Source organism: Tupaia chinensis, unplaced genomic scaffold (assembly GCF_000334495.1).
Source record: "Tupaia chinensis unplaced genomic scaffold, TupChi_1.0 Scaffold000085_1, whole genome shotgun sequence".
In the NCBI taxonomy this organism is placed as follows: Eukaryota; Metazoa; Chordata; class Mammalia; order Scandentia; family Tupaiidae; genus Tupaia; species Tupaia belangeri.
The window spans coordinates 1,648,109-1,664,368 of record NW_006159547.1 but is presented as its reverse complement, the minus strand read 5'-3'; the positions used below and the strand labels follow the sequence as shown (position 1 = coordinate 1,664,368).

At 35.6% G+C, this 16,260-nt stretch overlaps 2 protein-coding genes across 2 annotated transcripts in view; both read right to left on the bottom strand.

Moving 5' to 3' along the window:
• The window catches only part of GLIPR1L2 (GLIPR1 like 2), a 46,175-nt gene extending 41,863 nt beyond the window's left edge, over positions 1-4,312 (bottom strand). The window contains exon 1 of the mRNA XM_027769698.1: positions 4,073-4,312. Within this exon, the coding sequence (XP_027625499.1) occupies positions 4,073-4,306 (234 nt within the window). The 5' untranslated portion in view covers positions 4,307-4,312. The remainder of the gene's footprint in view (positions 1-4,072) is intronic.
• A 5,657-nt stretch (positions 4,313-9,969) lies between these two features.
• Positions 9,970-16,260, bottom strand: part of GLIPR1L1 (GLIPR1 like 1) — a 32,643-nt gene continuing 26,352 nt past the window's right edge. The window contains exons 4-6 of the mRNA XM_006142845.1: positions 16,130-16,218; positions 10,206-10,229; positions 9,970-10,116 (exon numbers count right to left, since the gene is read on the bottom strand). Coding sequence (XP_006142907.1) covers positions 10,022-10,116; positions 10,206-10,229; positions 16,130-16,218 — 208 coding nt within the window. The 3' untranslated portion in view covers positions 9,970-10,021. The remainder of the gene's footprint in view (positions 10,117-10,205; positions 10,230-16,129; positions 16,219-16,260) is intronic.

The window sequence follows — 16,260 nt, the reverse complement described above, 5'->3', positions numbered from 1 at the left end:
GTGAGAGATGAAGGCTCTAATATAGGAGACCTCCTATATTTCAAAACCTCCCTTAAAAGTATTAAAAGCAGACTAGATCATACAGGAAATCTAATCTCAGATGTAGAAGACAGAATTGGTGGCCTAGGGAAATTTACCACAAAGACTGAGAAAATTGCCCCCAAAAAAGAGAATAATATACCAGAAATACTAGATACCATCAAACATCCAGACATCTGGGTAATAGGTATCCTAGAAGGTGAACAGACTCATAAAGGCATTGATAATCTATTCCATGAAATCCTGGAAGAAAACTTTCCAAATCTAGCAAGGCATTCGAAGATCCAGTCCCCCAAAATACAAATAGAATCAACCCGAGAAGATCTTCTCCAAGACATGTTATAGCCAGATTGACAAAAACCACAGACAAAGACAAGATACTAAGATTGACAAGAGAGAAACGTCAAGTTACTTACAAAGGATATCCCATCAGGCTAACAGTGGATCTCTCATCAGAAACAATGTGAGCAAGGGAAGAATGGGAAAATATATTCAAAGTGTTAAGAGAAAAGCAATGTCAACCAAGAATACTGTACCTGGCAAGATTATCCTTCATATGGGGAGAAAAGACAAGAACATTCTCAGATAAACAAAACCTGAAAGAATTTACCAACACCAGACCAGATCTCAAGAAGTTGTCAAGGGAGTGCTGTATCAGGAAAATTAGATTTCCTGTATGAGCTAGTCTGCTTTTAATACTTTTAAGGGAGGTTTTGAAATATACAGACACACAGAAATGAAAAAACTAAGAAAATAGCCAACTTAATGGTAGGGACAAGTCTGGAGTGGAATATTATATCCCAGAATTTAATTGGGAAGACCAGACCACAACAGAAAATAGAGTAAGTACATGAGATTGAATTGGTGAAATAGAATTTTATGACTTTTGACTAAAACATTGCTGATTTTCATCTAGGCTTTGTTTTCCAGTTTTAAGGATTTTTTTCCTATCTTGAGCTGCTGATAGGTCCATGTACCTACTATTTGAACAGAATCCTAACCTGTTTCCTGGCTTTAAGTTTTAAGCAAAGTTCGTTAGCATTTCTTTGACTTATTAAAGCTAAAATTGCTTTTCTTGACCATAGTAAGCTATATAGCATCAGCTAGGTGCTACTTTATAGTAGATTCATTCTATTCAGAGTTTCATGCCTAAAGTCAGACATGTGTTCACAGATATGTGTGTGTGTGTGTGTGTGTGTGTATATATATATATATGCTGAACTTGCTATTGAAAGTAGTTAGATTATTTAAGAAATTTTGTGAATTAATAAAATATGGGGGAAAAAAGGAATGGAAAATAACTGTAGACACCAGAGTTAGTGTAGGAGGAGGGTGGAAAATGGCAGAGGGTGAGAAATGGGGGGGGGGAGAAGTGTATACATGAAACTAGAAATGGAAAATTATTGATGAGAACATGTATGATTAAACCACTATGAAATATAGTCTGGGTGAAAAATCACATTTTCTATGCTGTGACTATGCTCAGTGAATGAATGTAAATTAATTAATTAATTCAAAAAATTAAAATGAAAATAATTTAGTCTATAAAAAAAGAGTAATACTCAGGTATCAGAAATAAAGAGAAAAGTTAAAAGCCAGAGTGGTAAACTCGTGAGCCTAATGTGAGGAGCAAAGATATACAATCAGATATAAGAATGACTACTATGGGAATAGGATATTAGTCATAGAGCCACATAACGTAAATTCTGGGACTGAGATCTTTGTGAAAAATTAGGACCGTAATTGCCTCCTAAGTGAAAGGAAACCAGAAATTCAGCCCACTAGTCTGAAGAAATAACAAGAAAGCTAGATGGAAAAAAGTTCTGTGAGAACAAAGTCCTAGGCCTAAGTTACATATATAGGTATATATTAAAAGCTGAGAATACCCAAGCACAAAAATTAATTAAAAAAACTGACACCAAGACGAGAGTGAGGTAAAGGTAATAAAAAAAAATACTCCATCACAACATTTATTCTTGCATAGCTTGGACAATAAGAGATTCTCACATACACAATCTGTACTGAAGATAAACATACGATAGAAAATTACAGATATGACAGAGAAGCAGTAGATAAAACAAGAGAATTAACATGCAAAGAAAATAAAATAACAGAACACTAAAAATATTTTATAAAAATATAAAACAATTACATTTAAATATTTTTCAAAGTAAGTGTAAGAACAAAAATTATAAGAAAAGAATAGGACTCTGGGAACAAATGGATAAACTAAAAATAAAATAAAACTTTTAGAAATTAAAAAAAAATTAATGGGCCAGTTAAGTATATTTTAAAACGTAAAGAAAATTAATAACTGGAAGGGGGTTCTGAAACAATGACCCAGAATGAAGAATAAGAGGAAAAAGATAGAATATGGAGGAAAACTAAGAAAGGTGGGGGAAAAATGAATGAGAAAATTAAATGTATGTCTAAAAGGAGTGTAAGAAGGGAGACTAGAGAGGATAGGGGAGAGCAACATTCTATGAAATAATGCTGAAGAATTTCAGTCTTAACAATAGACGTAAGTGCACAGATTGAAGCCCAAATCCTGAACAGAATGAATAAAAACAAATGCATACTTAGAACTAGCATGATAAGATTATAGAACAGCAAAGAGAAAATACTTTAAATAGCTGGAGAAGAAAGACAAATTACTTTTTTTTTTTTGACTATAGGGTGTGTGTGCTTGCCGGAGAGACAGAGAGATACAGAGACAGAAAGTGAGAAATAACACCACCCTCCCCCGCTTGGGGGATGGCCACACCACAACCCCTTTTATTCTCTTTTTGGGCTCTTGGGCACACACACACGCATGCCGAGTGTGAGTTTTAAGCTGCCGGTCTGGGACTTGAACTGTGGCCGATTATCTGGGAGCCCAGTGGTGTAACCATTATGCCATCTGCTGGTCCCAACAAATCAGTTTTAAAAGAATGATAAGGCCAGTGGATCTCAAACTTTAGCACACTGTGAATTATTTGGAGAACTTGTCAAAATACAGATTACAAGGCTTCAAATCCAGGATTTCAGTTTAAGTAGGTCTGGAGTATGACCTGAACATTTTCAATGATAACAAATTCACAGGTGATGCTGATATTGCTGGTCTAGGAGCCAGCTGGTCTTGGAACCTCTTAGTTCAACCAACTAACAGAAGAAATCTCAAGGCAACAGTGTAAGTCAGAAGATAGTGATGCCAGAAAATAGTATCATTCAAACTCATTTCACAGTATGAAATAAAGACTATTTTAGATAGGGAAATATCGAGTTTACTATTTGTACTGTCTCACTGAATAAATTGCTAAATGATGTACAAGAAAATTCAATCCAGAAAGTAAGAGTGGGGTACAAGAAGCAATACTGAGTAAAGAAATTGGTACCAATGCTAACATAAATAAACATAATAAAATAACTTAAATTACACAAATAACCAAATGATAATAGAAAAAATCACTAGATAAATTAAAAATATTTGGGGACAAATGAAAACAAAAACAAAACAAACCCAAACTTAGGCTGATGTTTCTGCATTGATTTAAAAATGTTCTTAAGCTGTCGTATTAAAATATCATTTTTTTTTTAATTGGCGCTCTCTTGAAATCTGCACAGGGCAAGTGCTTCCACTCACCTAGTCACAGCCCTGTGCAAAGTGGTAGCGGTTTGTGTTGTGCTACTGTATACACAGCTCATACACACACACACGTATGTGTATGTATATATATATTTACTATAGGGTGTGTGCTAAACAGAGAACGTGAAAAATCACCCCAGGAAGGATAGCCACATCCCAGTCCCTTCTCTATTTCCTCTGGGCAGGCACGCCAAGTCGGTAAGTCCAGGACTTAAGGGGCTCATTTGGCCATGTGAGGTGCAGCTGCCTCAGCCACCCCACAACCGGTTGGCTCATCTACGGGTATTTTTAAAGCCAATGGCAAGGTGCGGTTCTTCCTAGGGATAGAGTCCGGACTTTCCCAGGTTGAGGGGAAAGTCGCTGAGACCAAGAGTGTGGGAGGTTCTGGAAACAGGCTTCGGGTCTCACCATGAAGCGCAGGTTGGCCCCTCGGGGAATGACGTTGCCCCGGAGGTCATTGTGGAGGTCCACATACTCATTGATAAAGTCCACGTCCTCTTCGTGTGGCAAAAAGTTCGCGCCCAAGCCCCTACCCAGCAGCAGTAGCCACAGCTCACAGAGCCACAGCTGCAAAACGCCCCCTAGCGCCAGAGGGAGAGACTGGGCACGCAACTCCAGCGCCAGAGGCCTAGTGGGCTCCATGGTCCACCGGCCGCGCACAGCCTGTGCGCATGCGCGAGCCCGCCCTAGTGACCTGCCAATCTACGGGGCAGCGGAGGCAAACCTAGGGGCAGCGGAGGCAAACCTAGTGCCCGCTTTACCCGCACAGGAAGGGAAGCCTGTCGGAAAGCCAGAACTGCAGGGTGGGGAGTAAAAAGCTCGAAGTTTACCGAAATAACTAGGGGTTTGACTTAAGTGCATGTAGGCTTTTCACTAAAGTGATGTAGCTAAATATTTTGCAGAGTTAATTTCTGAAACTAAATGATGTGTCAATGTTTATCAATAAGCTATCGGTTTGTACAGTAAATACCATTACCTTAGTAATTAATATGTTTGAGGAATCTTCTCATTACGCAAGGGGAAATGGTCAGTCTTCTGCGATAGAAATTGAACAAATTTTGTTCACTTTTACCTGTTGAGAACCTGATACAGGGAAAAATAGCCTCTTTAAGGGGTACTTATTTTTTGAGTAGAAATGTGTTTTAATGAAACTGGGAACCACAAAATAACACCTGTTTGGAAAATCACAAAATAAAGGGAAGAGTGGAAAGCTTAAGCACCTGGGAGGAGAGTAGGAATCATCAAATCTCATAACATTAAAATATATGTCTCTTTTTGCTAAGCTGAGCTTTAAGTTTGACCCAATGCAGTCTCTGTATAGACTGAATTGCAACCTCACTTGAAATTCAGGCAAGTTGTAACCGAACATTATTCTAGTAACCTAGCAACTGAGCTTCAGCCAATTAGAGCAATGAGTTTGACCAATCACAGGTGGTCAGACCCTCCACTTAAAACAAATGCCAAGGTTAGCCAATTAGGGTGGTTCTACCTGTGAGTACCTTGGGTTGGTAAGTCACTTCCTCTTTCTGGTTGTAAGTATAACCTGTAGGTGTTTTAGGGGATTCCCATCCTGTTTTGTAAAAGCTGGGGAGCTTGAAAATACGTATTTTTATATATATTTAGTAAGAACAATGGAACCAGCAGTGGGCATAATGACTGTCACTGGACTCCCATGTAGTCTTCAGGTCCTGGACCTTGTGGCATAAATTCACACCGGGCTGGTGTGTGTGCTTGCCCAAGATCCTGAGGAGAGAATGGAGGGGAAGGGATTGCAGCGTGGCCATCCCCCCTGGGGCGTGATTTCTCTCTGTCTCTCTGTGTCTCTGACTTTCCAGCGAGCGCCTGCCCCTTATAGCAAGAACCTCTCCAAAATAAAATAAAAAGAATAATCATGAAACTTGAGTATAGATATTTGTAAATATATTATCTTGTTCTATGCATAGATTTTATTGAGAAGATATAGCCTTTTACTTTATTATTATTATTTTTTCCAATGAGAAAGATACAGGGAAGGAAAGAGAGCGAAACAGAGATGGTTATTTTTGACATGATTTTGCTGTGTGGTGATTCTTCTGCTCCATGCTCCTAGTTAGCCAAGATTATAGGAGCACACAACTCTTCCTGGTCCAGGAAGCAAATCTTGTCCTACTATTCAATTTCCAGCCTCCCAAGTGGTGGTACTTTCTGTGAACCACTATATTTGGGCCTTATGATCTTTCACCTTTTCCATGTCCTCACTTAATTGATCTTTTCTACAACACAAATATTCAAATTTTGATACTTTTGTGCGTGAGTAGCACAAACAGAGAAAACCAGCCTGATGCTACATATAAAAGTCAACATTGGGAAGCAGAGAGATGTGCTTTACTTAATTAAAATATAAAGAAGGGACAAATGAAGAAGATAGTGCTACGCAAATATCAAAGGATTCAACTTCCTGATGTGTTGGGAGCCACTGAAAGTTTCTTAAAACGTGAATAGTTCCAGCACCACTAGAAAAATGGATGAAGGAAATTATGTAATTTGCAAAAAACACCCCAAAAAAACAAAACAAAACAAAACAAACCAAAAAGAAAACAACCTCCCCCCAAAACAAGACAAAACAAAACAAAACAAAAAAACCCAAAACATCACAGTGGTGGTAATCCTCATGCTGCCTCTCTTCTTTTCACATATAAGTATGATGAGTGTGTATAACCAGATTCCAGGATAAATTTGGGCCTCAGGGACCAAAATATAGTTTTTCTTTATCCACAAGACAAAAGCATTAAATTGATTATAAATTTGAGAAACTTTATATGAAATTTTTACACCTGAATAAACATTACTCCTGTATTCTTGAGGTCAATATTTGGTATGGTTGTCTGTATGAAATACATCTTCTCAGTGAAGAACAGCTTTCTTCAACCTATTTTAATAGTAATGTGTTTATAAATCTGAATACACTTTATGAAAACATGTTTAAATCTACTAGTAGTTCAAAGAATGAAAATTAATAGCATCTACCTCCAGAATTATTCAGACACTTCTGTAAGTTTTTAAATGTAAAACACTTAGTGCTTGGGATACTGTAAACATTACTTAGTTTTAGGTATTACTATTATTAAATTAAAATGTATCTTGTTTTTACTTATTATGTTGACAAGGGCTAAAAATCATTTTTAAGACTTAGCTTGAAGCCAACACATTATGTATGCTTAATAAGTATTTATTGAATTTTTATTATGATAGTGTGGTATCTCTAGTTGCAAAGAGCAAACTCAGTGTGTTACAGCTACAGGTGAGTTGTTGGTAATTTTGACTGAACATCATTGGCAAGTGGTGTATGGCTTTTCCTGAGGGAAAATGAGTTTCACTAGGAATGATGTTAACAGGACTTATTGTTTCCCCTGCTGCAGTTTGTGAACCTGGGTAAATCATATACAAATTATTTTACTTAGTTGTACCTAAATCAGCCATCTCAAAATGATCATCTATAGGAGGAGGTAGATAGTGGGAGGTAGGAGGGCTCAGGAAAAAAAAAAAAAAAAGAACACAATAGATGCAACGATGGAAAGTTATCGAATGAGGATGATTTATATGGTAATATCTTTGACTTGATCTATATGCAGGACATGTGTGCTTTGGAAAAACTATATTGTATGCTGTTAAGATGTGCTATAATGTAAATTTTTTTAGTTCAAAAAAAGATCACATATTATGAAAAGATCTCAAAAGAACTTGCAGATTATTACACTTAACAAAGTTATGAGTGTAAGCCAACAATATAGAAGTGTCAAAAGTGTTTGTTATCCTTTTACTGACATAAAAACTTCTTTAGTATTTTTAAAAATAGTTTGGGAACCAGCAGTTAGCGTAATGGCTATGTCGCTGGACTCCCACGTAGTCGACCACGGTTCGCGTCCTGGACCTAGTGACTTAAAACTCACACCGGGCGTGTGTGCGTGCGTGCCCAAGATCCCAAGAGGAGAATGGAGGAGAAGGGATTGTGGCATGACCATCCCCCCTGGGAGGTGATTTCTCGCTTTCTGTCTCTCTGTCTCTTTCTTTCTGTCTGGCAAGCGCATGTGCCCTATAGTGAAAATCTCTCCAAAAAAAAAAAAAAAGTTTTATTTGATCTTTTTTTAGGTCAGTTTTCATGCTCTATTATAAAAAATATGCCTAATGCATGTAATTAAAAGTACATAACTATGACTTTTGCTTCAAGCTTAGGGTCATCAACTTCATGGCTTATTAGAGAACATCCTACTTTTATGATATTTCCTTATGTCCTAGGAAACTCATCAATCCCAGGAAATCAAGGGTTGATGATCACTAAATATTTCCTACTGATAGGGGGTGTATAGTAATAATAATAACAATCAGAGATTACTCTTTAAAGCATTTAGTCACCATTAGTCCCTAGAAGTAAGAGAGATTATAAATCTGGCTAACACCTTCATGTCTGATCACTTTACCTTGAAGTGCTTAGGTAATTTCTGTGTGCCTCAGACATAGCCTTGTACGGCAAGAGGATGCCCAGAAAAACCAACGGCTCACATTCTGAGTTAATTGCCCTCAACTCTTCGAAAAAGTCAAGCTCAGAGCAGTTCGTCTAAAGATTCCAAGCCGTGAAATAAGGAGATTCCTTGAAGCCACAATTACAAATATGATTTTTGTAGATTAAAATATCCTAACTGCTGGCAGTCTTCCCAAGTTGTCCTGTCAAGGGGCTGTGGTTAAGATGTCAGGGAATAAAAAAGACATCTCGGCCCAGAATTTTCTCTTCTTGCCACTGAGGGGAAACCCCACTAGCAAGGCACAGACACTGACTATCCAGCTTGGGCTTACAGCATCACATGGAGAGAAGGTCCAGTAAGTTGAGATAGAATATTCTGGAAACTGCCACTACTTGAAAGTTCCCATAGGAGTGCTGTTTGACAAGTACTCTTCAAATTCAGTGAATATAATTTTGTGAAAGTTCTTTTTTAAAAAATATGGTCTGTAGATTTTCACTTTATTGGACTAAAGGAAATCACTATCCTTTTGAGTATATTGTCTGAAGAAGTAAAGGAGTGTTCAATTAAAATTAGAAAATATTTTAATTATTAATGAAAAAGTTTAATCAAAATTTCATAAAGACCATTCGATAAACAATACAAGTAGAAATTGTACACTATATAGATGTCAGTTTACCTTTAGCCTGTTTAAAACCACAAGTTAATGAGCAATTAATTTTGAATTTTAATTTTAACGATGCAATAGTTAAACAAATAGCAAAAGTGTACATTACTAAAATGTAATACTTGATGCCAAAAAACAATGTCAGATTAATTTTAGATGTCAGTGTGGTTAGATTATAATGATTAGTAGCTTGCTCACACACTAATATTGCTGTAAAGATTTTTTTGTAGATGTGATTAAATGTATGATTAGATATCTTTAAGTAAAGTATATTACCTTGTTAATGTGGGTTGGCCTCATTCAATTAGTGAAGGCCTTCTGAGCAAAGACTCAGTTTTTCTGAATAAGAAGGAATTCCGCCATAGACTACAATATAGAAATCCTACCTGAGTTTTTATCATTTACATTCAAGATGGCAGCATGAACTCTTACTTGAATCTTTATTGTGTCAGATTGCCCTACAAATTTTGACTATCATTCCACACAATGGTGTGAACCAATTAATTAAAGTCATCCTCTCCCTTTCTAATTTTGTCTATGTTTATGTGGAGAACCTTGAATAATGTAGGCAGATTTGACATATAAAACCACTTAGCTTCTTTTTTTTTTCTTTTTAAATCCATCACTCAGCTGTGGAAATTCCTAGATATTCACATATACATGTAAAACAATTCTCAGTCCTTTTAAAGACACATTTTAAAATGATTTTAAATCTATAGGTGAGGGAACTTGGTGGTTGCCTTAGTTGAAAAGAACAAATCCAGATAATTTAGTTCAAAGTAATCATTTAGTATTAAGTATTTCAAAACTTATTCATTGAATAATAGTATATATAGTTTTGCCTTCATCCAAGAGAAATATTTGCCAGAAATCAGTGTTTCTTTGATTTGTACAGATGTTGTTTTCTATGCTGTAGATAATCTTTTATGACTTTTAAAAGGTATGCTACTTGCATCCTGTTATTTATACAGAGCACATATAAACATCTTAAGTTTTAAAGATAACCTTATGAATTTATGCTACTGCTTACCTATTTTCAATACTATAACACAATGTTAAAATGAAAAAAAAAAACAACATTAAGTTTAGATGTAAAATATTTAATAGCGAATTGAACTTTTGATGAGTTACATTTGGCCATAAATTGCTCCTTTATTGTCGTATTTGAAAATTTCTTCCCTATAGAAATGACAATTAAAATAGTCTCAGAAGAACAAAACCTAGACTGAACGGATTACATACTGCTCTCTCCAGAGGTGCTTTTCCCAATGGTATGTTTAAGGTATTTGCTGTCAATAAAACAAAACAGATGAAAATTCAATTTAGTTTCAAGAAAAAAAAAATACTTGAAACAATGTTGAAATATTGTGATACGTACTGTTAGATACAATTTGTGGAGCTCCTGAAATAGAAAAAGAAATTATAAAGTTAAAAGCATTTGCTTGTTTTTCTGGCTTTTAGGATAACTTAATAAAATTAATTTGACTTTTTAATTTAAGAAAAGGAAAGCTTCCTACCAAAATACCACAGTACTTAAAAATCTTTATAATGCTCTCTATCAACAGTGTCATGTCAATAAATATTTCTAGACTGCCTCTTGTAGTGAAGGCACAGAAGTCCAAAATAGACAAAACTATAAAGTAAACTTATTTTTAGCATTCCTTCATGCCCAAATCAAGTCCCTGAAAAAACAATTCCTTCATGTTGAGTTTTGGATACCTAGATGCCTCCATAAAATAGGTCAGTTATTTCTGTAATGGTCCTTACTCCATCTTTGTTTTTTTCTTTAAAGACAGGGTCTTAATAGGTTCCCAAGCTGTTCATGAACTCTTAATCCTTCTGCTTTGGCCTCCCAAATAGCTGGGATTATAGGCAAGCACCACGATGCTCTGCACACAGCCCTTCTTCTAAATTTTGCTCCAGGTCTTGACATCAAATTCCTTTCATTGTAGAAACATGATGGGAAAAAAATTCTATCTTTGATTTTAAAATTGAATATATAGGGACTAGCAGTTAGCATAATGGCTATGTCGCTGAACTCCCATGTAGTCGACCATGGTTCGAGTCTCAGACCTGGTGGCTCATACTTACTCCAGGTGTGTGTGTGTGAGTGTCCAAGATCCTGAGAGAAGAATGGAAGAGAAGGGATTGTGGCATGGTCATCCCCCCTGGGGGGTAATTTCTCACTTTCTGTCTCTCTTTCTCTCTCTGTTTCTTTGGCAAGCACACGTGCCCTGTAGCAAAAACCTCTCAAAAAAATTGAATAAATAAAATGGATAAATTTGATAATTTTAGAGGGTAATAAGTACTATTAAAAACTGGAGTGAATAACAGAAAAGAATTAGGAACTTAATTATAAAATAGCCAAAATTTATTGAGAGCTTACTTTATGATCAAATAACTTTGTATGACTTAACATATTTAATCTTCTTAATCAGTTCCTGAATTAAGCCTTCTAATTCCAAAGCCAATATATTTATCCACTATGCTATATCCCCTGTTTTTAAGTAATGAAATCATCCTAGCTAGATTTCTTTTTTTAAATAAAAACTTATCAACAGAAAGAAAAAAAAGGAAAAGTATAAATAAAAAATCATAAGACTTAAATGGAGTCGAGCTACAGATAAAGCAGAGGTAAAAATATGAGACTTTTCATTAAAACTTGGATAAAATAGAAAATTTTCTGATATTTGCCTCAAACCCCAAATTACATAAACCTTGAGGAAATTAAATCAATAGTTAAAATTTACAAACACATAACTCACACTAGAACAAACTATAATACTTTCATAGAGAATGACAAAATATCTCTCAGACATTCAAAAATTAAGTACTCAGAATTTTACATAATCTGTCACTAAAATATATACTTTTCAAATTTGCCAGGTGTGTGTACTTGTCAGAGAGCGAGCGACAGAGAGGGAAAGTGAGAAAGCACCCCCAATAGAACATGATCATGCCACAATCACTTCTTCACTTCTTTATTCTGTTGGGATTTTGAGCACAGTGCCCATGCACTGAGTATGTTTCTCAAGCTGTCAGGTCCAGGATTCTAACAGTGTTATGACTCATGGAGGATCTGGCTCCCTTAACCAGTGGGCCATTGGGTGGCCCTGTCACCAAAATATTAAAGGAAGTAATATATCCAACTTTCAACTTTTTTCATGAAGCTACTATTACCTAAGTCAACATCATGTACGGAGAAATGAAGAAAGAAAATTATAGACTGATTATAATTTTAAAATTAAAAGTAAAAACTGTAAACAAAATGTTGACAAGAATCTAGTCATCTAGGAACCCCTATGACCAAATCAGATTTATCACAGGAATGAAACCATGAGCCATCACTTAACTTTTATAGTACACTTGACAGTTTGTGTGGCTGCATTGGTTCAAAAACCTTTTCACATAGTTTACAAGAGAAAGACATGATAGAAAAAAAAATTAGGATCATTGCAAAAGGTATAGGAAAAAACAATTCAAAATAAACATTCATTCATGTTAAAAACTCTTAGCAAAATAAGGAAAAGAAGACACCTCCATAACCTGGCAATGAGGATCAACTAAAAGTATCCAAAACAAATATAATGGTGAGACTTGCTCTTTAAAGTGAGGAGTAAGAGGCAGACATCCACTATCGAGGCTTCTGTGCAACATTGCATTGAAGAATAAACTATTAATATTAGTACAATAAATAATTAATTTAAAGGTTAGAAGAAAGAACAAACTCGTATTTTGGTTTTATAGGTGATTATCATTACAGAAAATCCAAGAAAATCAATACACCATTAAAAATGAGAGATTTTGGTAAGATTTTTAGATAGCAGACTAATGTACCTTAGCATCTATATTTCTATAAATTAGGAAAATGAACTAAGAAATATAATTTTAAAGTACTTATGATAGCAACAAGTCCATGCCACTAAGGAATCTAATTTGATGTGTAAGACCTTTATTGAAAAAAAGGCCAAAACTTAACTGAAAGACATTTAAGAAGAAATAAATAAGGGCCAGGTGGTGGTGCAGCAGTGGTGCAGTGAGACCCGCATAAGGAAGGTTCTGGATCCCATAGAGGACTTCCCTGAGAACACCAAGAGCCCTTATCTGTGATTGAGGCCAACTGAGACTCCCTCATGGAATAGATAAAGAAATAAACTTTAAATTCTATGTAGAAAAAAATAAAAAGACCTTAATAAATAATTTTCACTAATAGTAATAGTTAATGTTGTAAAGATAATAATTTCCCCCCAATATATCTATAAATTTAATGTAATTACTACCAGAATTCCAATATGGTCTTCTGTGAAATTGATAAACTCATCCTAAAATTAACTTGCCAACACAGAGATCAAGAATGGCTAAATAATTTGTGTATAATTTAGAAAACTACTAAGTTGGGAAAGCACCTGCAATAAGACAGTAGAATTTATTGTAGCCTTTGCAGTTGGTATGATACTGTTTTGGAGCCCATTGTCAATGCCTGCTTAAGTGTCCAGAATGGAGTAGCTCATTAAGCACAACTAGAAAAATGAAAGAAAATACCACAAAACACTGCTTAAGAACATCAGCTATGTGCTAAAGCAACAAAGCTGGAGGGGTTAAGATTTCAGGTCAGGAGAACCATAGAGGTGAGCTGATATTATAAAAGCTGCCTTTGTCGGGGCCTATCCGGTGATTCGGGGTCCAGGTCTAAGGCTCGAAGTTTGGCCTTTACCCAGGCAGAGGCTGGTTTTTTTTTTTTTTTGAAAACAGCAGAGTGTTTGGCAAGGCTAGAGGGACATAGCTGGAGAATCAAGGAGTCAAGGTTAAGGTGAGAAGAAGAGGAATGAGGAATGAACCAAAGAGTTTCCCATTTTGTCCTCAAGCTGTTAATTTTTTAGAAATAATTTTTACTCATTTATTTTTTAAATGTACATTTAATCTCTGTACCTCTTTACAGTGTACAACAAATTTTAAAGCTCTGAGGGACAGAAGACTAAAAACACGGTGAAAAGCCTTGGAAAGCATTTTTCAGCAGTTTCAAAGTGCCAAAGCAGTAAGGATTGGTGTTCAGAAGCCATCAAGGAAGGGACACCAGTGAACACACCTGGCTTTCAATGGAAACCTGTGTAAGTCTACACCTTTGGAGCAAGGGCAGTGGAGGTGAACTAAGTCTTATATACATTCTAACCCAGCCTTAACTATGGTATTTGGATTAAGGTGAATAACCCTGACTTATCTGTTGAGCAAAGGAAAAGGTAGAAATGTCTACGTTTTGGGGACCAGCAGATGGTGTAATGGCTACATCACTGGACTCACATGTAATAGGTCGCAGTTCGAGTCCTGGACCCGATGACTTAAATTCATGCCAGGCGTGTGTGCATGTGTGCCCAAGATCTCGAGATAAGAATGGAGGAGAAGGGATAGTGGTGTGGCCATCCCCTCTGGGGAGTGATTTCTTGCTTCCTGTCTCTCTCTGTGTCATTCTGGAGAACGCACACACCCTATAGCAAAAACCTCTCAAAAAAAAAAAAGAAAAGAAAAAGAAAAGAAATGTCTCATTTTTATTTAACCTTGTGTTAAATAAAAATTTATTAGGCATGCCAAGTATTTCTGTGATCTACTGTTATAAAACAACTTTCCCAAAAGTTAATAGTTTACAACCAAAACAGTTTATTATTATTTCTCAAAATTGGTTGATTGCTCTCCTAGTTAATTTCTCTGCTATAGGTAGCATCATCAGAGTTCAGCATTGACTGCATTGCATTTATCTAGAGCTCATTTGGGGTTCAAACAGCGAGATGGCCTCTCTTTCTTTCTTTCTTTCTTTTTTTTTTTTGAGAGATTTTTGCTATAGGGCGTGTGTACTGGGAGATGGCCTCTCTTTCTATGGGCTCTTTTCAAAGTCATCTTTCCAGCAGGAGAGCATGGATTTCTTTACATTCTGGGTGGTTTCCAGCAGAGCAAAAGCCAAAGCAATGAGGTCTCTTAAAGGCTAGGTCCAGTACTGACACACTATCAAATCTTTATTCAAAGGGAAGGGAAATAGCCTCCATTTCTGGATGGGAGAAGTGGCATGCATATTGAGGCAGAAGGAATTGTTGGTGGGCAACTTAAAAAACAATTCATCACACTGAGAAACTAAGTGTATTAGCTAAACCAGGAGAAAACAAAACAAATAGGAGGTAAACAATGAATTTATTTTTAAAATACTTGGACTTAAATCTGAAATTAGAAGGACCATATTTTTAATTGTTTTAATGAAAATACAATTCAGATATAGAAAAATTTATAACTTGGGGCCAATAGGTGGTGTGGTGATTAAGGTACTAGACTCCTACATGGTCTACTTGGTTTGAGTCCCAGGCCTGGCGGCTTGCATTCTCACTTTCCTTTTCTCTTTCTCTCTCTGGTCAAATTAAAAATAGTAACTACAACAATAATAAAATAAAATAAATAATTCTTAAAAAAAAGAAAAATTCCTATCTCATGACTAGAGAGTTTTATGAATTACTACCAAGAGAGCATACATGTAAATACAGCATAGATTTAAAAAGTCTTTTTAATATCCTCTTCCAATCACTAACTCCTCTTTTTTTTTCCAAAGATATTGGCTATCCTGACTCCAAACACAGATTAATTTTGTATGGTTTTGAAATTTATGTAAAATACACAAATAACATACACACTTTTTGTGTCTGTTTCTTTCACGCTAACTTTTTTTTTTTTTTTTTTTTTTTTTTTTTTATTTTATAGTAAACTGAGATGCAGAAGAGAAAATGATTTTACTTTTTTTTTTTTTTTTTTTTTTTAGTTTTCATATCATCATCTTCCTTCACCCTTTCACTCTTCCTCCATCAAGAGTATTTTCCCTTAGAAAGAACCTTCATTTTGAGAACCGGAAGGCTGATGATGGAAGAGAAACATGTTAGTTTTAAGTCATAATTAATTTGGGTATTGATTAATGTATTAATTTAAAAAGAGATGCTGTTCTAATAATAACTAATAAAATGGCTGAATGGCAACAAATACAAATAAGAAAGATTTCAACCAAGTCACTGTGCGTGCAGGGCAAACTGGATCATATTTGTACCCCATTCTCTTTTGTCCTATAGTTGGAGAGGGAAAATAATCAGTGAAGTAAGGAAGGATAATCTGAGTTTAAATATAATAAATTATGGCAAATTATAGCGTTGGATAGAAGCCATTAAAACTTGTTCATAAATTGTAAACATGAAGTACCAAATTTTAAAATGTAATGCATTTGTGGAAACTTTACTCTCCAAATAGAATGTTATGATTATATTTTTTCTTTTTGCTTACGGCAGAGCTTTTTAGTGCATTTCTCTTCTTTTGCACACAGAGAGCAGGGTGTTCCTTTCGTGTAAGGGGGCATATTTGCATAATTTCCTCTGCAAAATAAAAGAACATTGATTAGCCAAGTAGCTACCTTT